At 39.4% G+C, this 7,500-nt stretch overlaps 1 protein-coding gene across 2 annotated transcripts in view; it reads right to left on the bottom strand.

Annotated features, from left to right (window-relative positions):
• Nucleotides 1-2,881: 2,881 nt before the first annotated feature.
• Nucleotides 2,882-7,500, bottom strand: part of LOC138060731 (uncharacterized) — a 10,858-nt gene continuing 6,239 nt past the window's right edge. For both annotated transcript variants that reach the window (XM_068906586.1, XM_068906587.1), the window contains exons 2-3: nt 4,478-4,692; nt 2,882-4,287 (exon numbers count right to left, since the gene is read on the bottom strand). In XM_068906586.1, the coding sequence (XP_068762687.1) occupies nt 4,084-4,287; nt 4,478-4,648 (375 nt within the window). In that variant the 5' untranslated portion in view covers nt 4,649-4,692 and the 3' untranslated portion in view covers nt 2,882-4,083. The remainder of the gene's footprint in view (nt 4,288-4,477; nt 4,693-7,500) is intronic.

Raw genomic sequence — 7,500 nt, 5'->3', positions numbered from 1 at the left:
TTTTGGGGGAAATCCATGAAATGTTACGCATCTGGGAGTTCTGTATCAGTACCGACAACACATTTTATTCCGTTCCGTCATTATAATAATAATGTGCGTAGTTATGTCACGCTTCATTGTCCACAAGCATCCAGTGTTAAGTAATCAAAATGGTTGACCTATATCGAGTGGTGAATGCAGACGTCAAAATGAAAGTAACTTCCCAAATACTGGAATATTTCCTTTCATTAAATACGCCATATAGTACAAGTTAAGAAATGAAAACAAAATTCGCTTCTGGCCTTCCGTTTTCTGTAACCTTAACCGTAACTAGTCCTAACCTTGACCCCAACATAAGAATAACCTTGTTAAACGCCAACCCTAATCTTTTTGTTGAATTAGTTGGTTGACGTTTAGACATAACAGGGCACTTGGGGAGGTTTATCAAAAGGAGCGTGCAACTCATTTCTTGAAATCCTAACCATAAGCTGGATATCTGATATAAAATGCTGGCCTTGTTGCAGTTTTAGTTACAGTGCATTATTTCGTGTTCAGCGCGACCTCGTAAAACATTTCAAGCTTGAAGTGATCAAGGAGAATAAATAAGCAGATTCCAACGCAAATTTGCTCACTTCTCAAATAAATGAAAACCAGAATTAAAGCTCGAGGGCGTCAAAACTTGTAAATTGTTTCCACCTATTGGCGCTTGAACAAATATTTTTTTCCAAACCAACTGCGTTTAGGCTCTTTTATAGATCTATTCATTCAGTTATTAAAATGTAACTGAACAGTGACTAAATTCAATAGACCGTCGGTCAGCGCTCCAAAAATTTGCCACGTTAAAGATCATGTGGGAACAATCAAGACACATACCTTACACGTTTCAAGAATTCAAGTCGGATCAACTATTTTCCGTGGCTTGTCCGGCTGACAAACTCTGAACTCTTGGCAGGTCGTGCAGTCGGATGATTGTGTGACTCCACGTTATCTTATCGCACAATTCATGAAGTAGTGCACAAAGAGAGCACTGCTGTGCGGCAGCCAGCACACACACAGACAAAAATTAGGACAATCAGGACATGAAATTTCTAAGTGGTTGGGGTGAAAGAGTGAGAACCTTACGCCTTGTATGATAGGCATGCGTGATGTAAGCAAATTTAATAAAAAAAATTATTATTAGGCAAATTTTAGACTCAAACTCTCTTGGCTTCAACGTCACGCAAGTAACAACAACAATACGTGCCGTGGGACGGAGCATCAGGCAGTAGCCAGTGCGCACGCGCGGTAACCAAGCGCTGTAGACGCCCTTATTGTAGCTGCAACTGTGATAAGGATGACTCTGTGTGACCCGTAGACAGCGGTCTCCTCAGAAACAAAAATCATCTCCCAGTAAAACAGGTTCGGTTTGGAGATACTGGTAATCAGGCCCGACGAACAATTAGTAAATGAACCCCTTCTGGCGGCTGAATGTCGGCTGATAATGTCCGCGGCTGACGTATTGTCCAAAAAATGAATATTTGGCCGATAAGTGAAGCTTCGAGGGCAAATATGAATTTTGAGGACAGTTTTTCATTCAAGGACTTATAAGCCAACATACAAGCAAGCCAGAAAGGGTTTTATTTATTTTAGAACCCTTCCATTAATTTTCATATCGCGCAAAAAAACCTCTCGTAAAAAGCCAGTGTTGAATGTGATGGCGATGCTGTTGATGCACTGTTCAAGATTTGACTAGAAAGAAAGCGTGTCGGTCTCAGAAAAAAAAATCAAATCATTTTAGTTGTCAATGCGAGTCGAAAACTCGAAAACTAGGCGCTTTTTGCTTACTGAAAAAGAAAAATTCAATTGAACCATGAAAGACAGAATGTGCAAAGTCTGGACGACAGTGTTTTCAAGTGCGGCTGGAATTTTCCTCTCCTTCGAACGGTTGGTTTATTTTATAGTTAGCAAACACAGTGTATTAAATTCTCTACTTTATGTTTCATTTTAAGTTCGCGTAGGATAAATATCTAAAGTGTATTCATAACGTTCTTCATCTGCAAACACGTTGACAGGATGTTTTGTTGACTTTTTTTTTTTATTGTGATTATTTTTAACACAAAAGTTAACACGAAAGATTTTCATAAGTTTGTGTTAATCACTCCATGCTACTTATAATTATGTACTTTACATTTTTCTACTGGTATGAATCAGGGAGGGGAGGGCGGGAAAAGTACATTCTTCTGTTGGTCATTTTTTATCATTACTAATTTCTTAGGTTTTGTATACTTTGAAGCGAAACAAATAATTTTCAGTGGGAAATAGTCTCATCTGCCAAGAAGTGACGAATCGGAATTAAAAGTACTTCTTGGAACTTTTAGTCATTTTATTCTCTCGCCATCCGAAATCAATTGCACAAACAATATTCAAATCAAGAAATTAAAGGAAAAGGGACAACTTTTACATGATTTTCAGTTATGGGAAGGGAGGTCCTGCACAATGATAACTTAAGTTTTCAATGCTCCGCCTTTCGATACAAACCAGAAATGTTGCAAGAAAAGCTGAGCTCGCTATTAATCGGTGCTAATGAGTCAAAACAACAAAAGCAAGGTGACACACGTGAACACCAACCCGGTGTGACTAACATATCACGCATGCGCACAACCATTTCTCCCGGTCAATTAGCAGCCATGGACAGCTGTTTCGGCCTTTTGGGCCTCATCAGCAACCAACCCAGCTTACCCAACTCAACCCAGCTTGTTCCCAACCCAGCTTACCACATGTTTGGCATGTGAAGCTGCCACTTAAAGGGGTGCTAAACACACTCCTCTGGTATGTTAGCTACGCCATGCTGATGAGAAACAGCTGTCCATGGCTGCTAATTGACCGGGTGAAATGACCGGTTGAAATGGTTGTGCGCATGCGTGATGTGTTGGCCACACCGGTTTGGTGTTAGCGTGTGTCACCTTGCTTTTATTGTTGCTAATGAGTCAGCAGGTGGGATTAGGAACCGGCCCAAGTAAGTGCTACGTCTGGCCTCTTTCATGGTTGAGCGATCCCTTGAATTAAAAAGTGTCATACCATTTTAAACTTGGAATGCACCGTTTGTTGATCACTTTGTTACACATCGAAGTATAAAATAAAAAGGATAGATCACTGTGCCAACGAAAGCGATACAATTCTCGCAAGTTCGCGTTCAATTGACGGTATAACTTCTTGTAATCTCTCTCCACTTATGTCTAGAAATGCAGGCAACCGCAAAAATAACAAATTACAAATCATGCTAACGAAATGTCAATTTTACCTGTAAGTAACTTAACGAAAGCAGCAACCGATGCCAGTGTAATATTTCATGAGAGCAGAAATAACAGAGCTTTGAACAACCATGAATTATGTAAGTAATAATTCAATTCAAGCATAAAAACTAAAGCATATCGTGACAAAAGAGCACAGCATCAATCTGCGCACATTCGCCTGAAACGTTTGTGTGGTGCATTTCCTCGAATAGCGGTTTTTAGTAAGCCTACGAGCTAGAGAAAAGCTCCCGAGGTTAGAGATGACTTGACATTTTTTATGATTAAGTCAGAAGTATCGTTACATAAAAGGTAAGTCACGGTACTCCTCCACGATACTGATATTTACTTATTCATTTATTTATTTCCTCATTCATTCATTCATTCATTCTTTTATTTATCCACTTTACTATGATTTCAGACCAAAATTTCACCATTTTGATGGGCCAGGAAAAGGATGCTACTTTAAGCTAAAAAAATGGTGCGATTTGTGAATAAATCTCACTGTTGAGGGCCGATCCGGCAGATTGCAACGTAATACAAAGTATTACATGGTGTATTACCAACTAGTAAACAAGTCGCTGCAAATGGAGTCTAAAATGCAGCTGCCTTTCATTGACCAACACGAAAGCTTCGGCTACTTTGGTCACAGTGCACATATCAACAAACTTATTTTGTAAGCCATCTTATGCTGTATTAACTTTAATAGTGCGCAATAAACTTGAACTTGAACTTGACAAGCTCCCTGGCATTTATGAAGATACCAAAAATCTCCTTGTCAGTTTTTTGATTTTTTTTTTACTTTGAAGGCGGGTTCGTCTTTCTCTGGCTTTCCTTATTCATTCTGTTTCTCGCCAGCCTTTGTCAGCAGAGCGTCAAGTTTCTCCTCAAGTTTAGATGTCGCCTCACGAAGCTGAACTCTCAAGTCATTGAGTTGCGATTTAACCTCGGATAATTCACCTTTCGCTTCTGTGAGTTCGGATTTGACTGCTTGCAGTTGCCGGTCTTGATAGTCTTTGTCATCATCTCTCGCACACATCTGTAAACATAAGGCGAAACCCTAACTGAAAAAATAATATACCTGGCAATGTAATCTCGCGTCACGTTTAAAATGATGTTTTGAGCAAATACTGCATTAGAAACTCCTTTGAATAGTGCAGGCTTTGCAAGCTGTTCTTCTAAGTTGTTTTGTTTTCAGTTTTTGTTTGTTTTTTTTCCGTCTTTTTTACCTTTGCTAAGGCACTGCTCTCGTTGCAAAACCCAATGAATGGGTACAAAGGGTCGCCAGGTTTGGATTTTATGAATCTTTGGCTCCCATGACTTTGTATCCTGATGCCATTAACAGTAAATCTCACAGGAACTTGAAATTTCCCGTCTCTCTCTTCCTCGTGCTCAAACATGACGGTACATCGAATGACGTCACCTACACGGATTTTGTCAACACCTGTACGAGACAGAACAGTCAGTTACAATTTCACAAAACAAGAAATTAATGTAAAACATGTCATACGATTCTCTCAAAATATGGTAACTGTACATGTAACATAAACTATGTTTTCAGCGGTGTAAATCGGCAAAATAAAATCAGAAAGATATGTATGTTCAAGTGAGGCCTGCAACTACTGTAATACTTTCTCTGTTAACATTTCGAGCTTTCGCTGATCCACGGCATCATCAGAGATAACAAAAATATTCAGCATTGACTTTGTTACACATATTTTATACATCATTCCGTAAATAAGCTCGATGACGAAACTTTTTAACTTATCCTTGAAGATGACGTGGATCGGAATTTAACAGAGAAGAAACAGTATAGTTACAGCTTCGCATGAACCTGCACATTGTTACAAAATCCTACTGAAAGACAACATCCAAAGAATAAGATCCGAAAGATTTATTGATCTTTTGTGGGCTAGGTCTCGTTTGGCTAACTACCATCTCATATCCTACGAGTGCTTAGGGAATAATGCTTTACATATAAGGGTGATCTTTCTTTAAAAGAATTCTGTTGCGAAGCAAGCGGAAAAGAGTGGATAATGCTACCTTGAAAGAAAAACACGTAATTTTGATCATCGCAGTGAACTTAAGCAGTTGCAATGAAACCTGAAAGAAAAGAAGTCCATGCATGAAGGGGATTCAAACTGCGCATGACCGTGCCGACTGCTCTACCAACTGAGCTATCAACTGAGTCATCTCGGAGCTGGTCAGTTGCGAGTTTGTATCATATCTCGTAAGAGGGCAGTGTGGAGCGCTATCGCACGGTAATGCGCAGTTCGAATCCCGTTCAACCTGGACTTTTTTTTTCAGGCTTCATTGCAACTGCTTAAATTGTTCAAGTTGCTCACTTCACTGCATGCGATGATCAAAACATGCCTTATCCGAAGTACGTTACATGGTATTTCTTATATTCCCCTCTCCCACCCTCACCCCTCCCCCTCCCTCTCTCACTCTCTCTCTCTCTCTTCTCTAAAGATTAAAAATAGGGCAGTTTAGTAACAGGCAAGTCTCTGAGTTTCAAATAATAAACAAAAATCAACCTCAACTTTTCTTACGCATGGATTGAAGGAGCCTTGTGTAAGCTACTATGTGTTCACGTTTCAGCCGTACTTCTTTGAAACTCCTTGTCTTACATCAGTTTATGTCCCTCACTTGTTGCCAAAGTGCCCCTTGCCGTGGAAAGTACTAAAAAACCTTTTTCTAAGTGGTTTTTCAAATGGTATAGAGGATATCTGGGGACTACGATATATTTTGAGCATTCCCTCACTTTCCACAATTGAATCTCTTCACAGATTTTTGCTGCTCAAAAAACGTTGTGAATATATATACATCTTCATGTACTTGCGATGTCTGTAAGACGTCGCAAACAAATCGGTGGCAAAATTTGTAGCGCTTACGTGTTTTATCACTAAATATGAGCATGACTCTCAGGCCGACTGATTGAAACATTGAGAGAAACACACAAGCTATGTTCTGAACGCAAAAGATCATAAGAAGTCGGTGTTTACGATTTTAATGTAAATTTTTTTGGATACCAGGTCCCGCAAGTGCATTTCGTTACTAAAGTGCCCTTTCATGTGACGCCGATTTAAGCACGCAAAACTTGGGATTTTCGAGTGATAATCGATGACGTTGAGTTTTAAAACAATACATTGATGGGTTTTATTTTATTCTATTACCTTTTTGTATATTGAATGGTGGATTTTAACGTTGGTTGCTCCTTAAGAATTTTAGGGCACTTTTGTAACTTTGATTAATAATAGGGTTTTCTTAATCACCCCACGCGCAGTTTCAGTGAATATTCATACCCGCGGTGAAAAAAAAAAAGCGGAACTACACGAGGAATTGGAGAAGGGGGGACAGGGGGTGGGTGGATGTGCTACTGCTGTCGTGATTAAGTTTCTTATAGGGGTGTCCGCTTTACACCAAAAACTAAGCCAGAATCGTGGCGTTTGACATATCCAATGGCTCCAAGCTTTGATAGCCTACATTGCATTATTCATAACCATCTTAACTTAATATTTAACACGTGGACTTTTCATACAAAATGATTTCATGTGAACTATGGACGCCCTTTCAATGCTACAACACAAAAGAATGTCCCTGCCTCTCTCCAAGAACAATAGTTGTTTCTCTGGAGTTATACTAACTGTGCTACATAACATCGATTGGCACGTGATTTTAGCAAAAAAGGAACATTTGGGTGACCCCTCCCAACCCCCACATCAGAAGAAATCTGCACCTTCACATTCGCAGTCTTGAAAAGTCATTGAATTTCATTTTTCCTTGAAAATGCCTTGATTTTCCTTGTGTTAAGTTCTTGGAAAGTACTTAAATTTCCTGCAACTTTTAATGGTAGGCAATGAAGCTTTGGCGCTGATTTTGGTTATTCTTTTTATGGTCTCGCGCGACCTGGAAACACTGCAAAGTTCAAAATCGATCACAACGGTTACGAATGCCAATAGAAATTTAAGCAAAGACGTAAATACTTAAATACCTGTTAATTTGGGTGACAAACATATGTATTTCAAATTCTCTATAAACCCTACATTGCAATCCTGCTGTTTGAAATGCAGGGTTGATAGCGGTGATGTATGCTTACCCATGACCGTTGCTTTAACCAAAAGTTATGGTAAAATAAAAGAGTGCGAGACTGCATTTGCAAAAAGTTGGAAATGGAGACATTTCAGAGTGACACTTCGTGACGATTATTTGAGGATGCCTTTGAGAAGAGTCGTCAAGGAACGCACGCACG

Source organism: Montipora capricornis, chromosome 8 (genome assembly GCF_036669925.1).
Source record: "Montipora capricornis isolate CH-2021 chromosome 8, ASM3666992v2, whole genome shotgun sequence".
NCBI lineage: Eukaryota > Metazoa > Cnidaria > Anthozoa > Scleractinia > Acroporidae > Montipora > Montipora capricornis.
The sequence above is the reverse complement of the archived record's forward strand: the minus strand, read 5'-3'. Positions and strand labels throughout refer to the sequence as shown.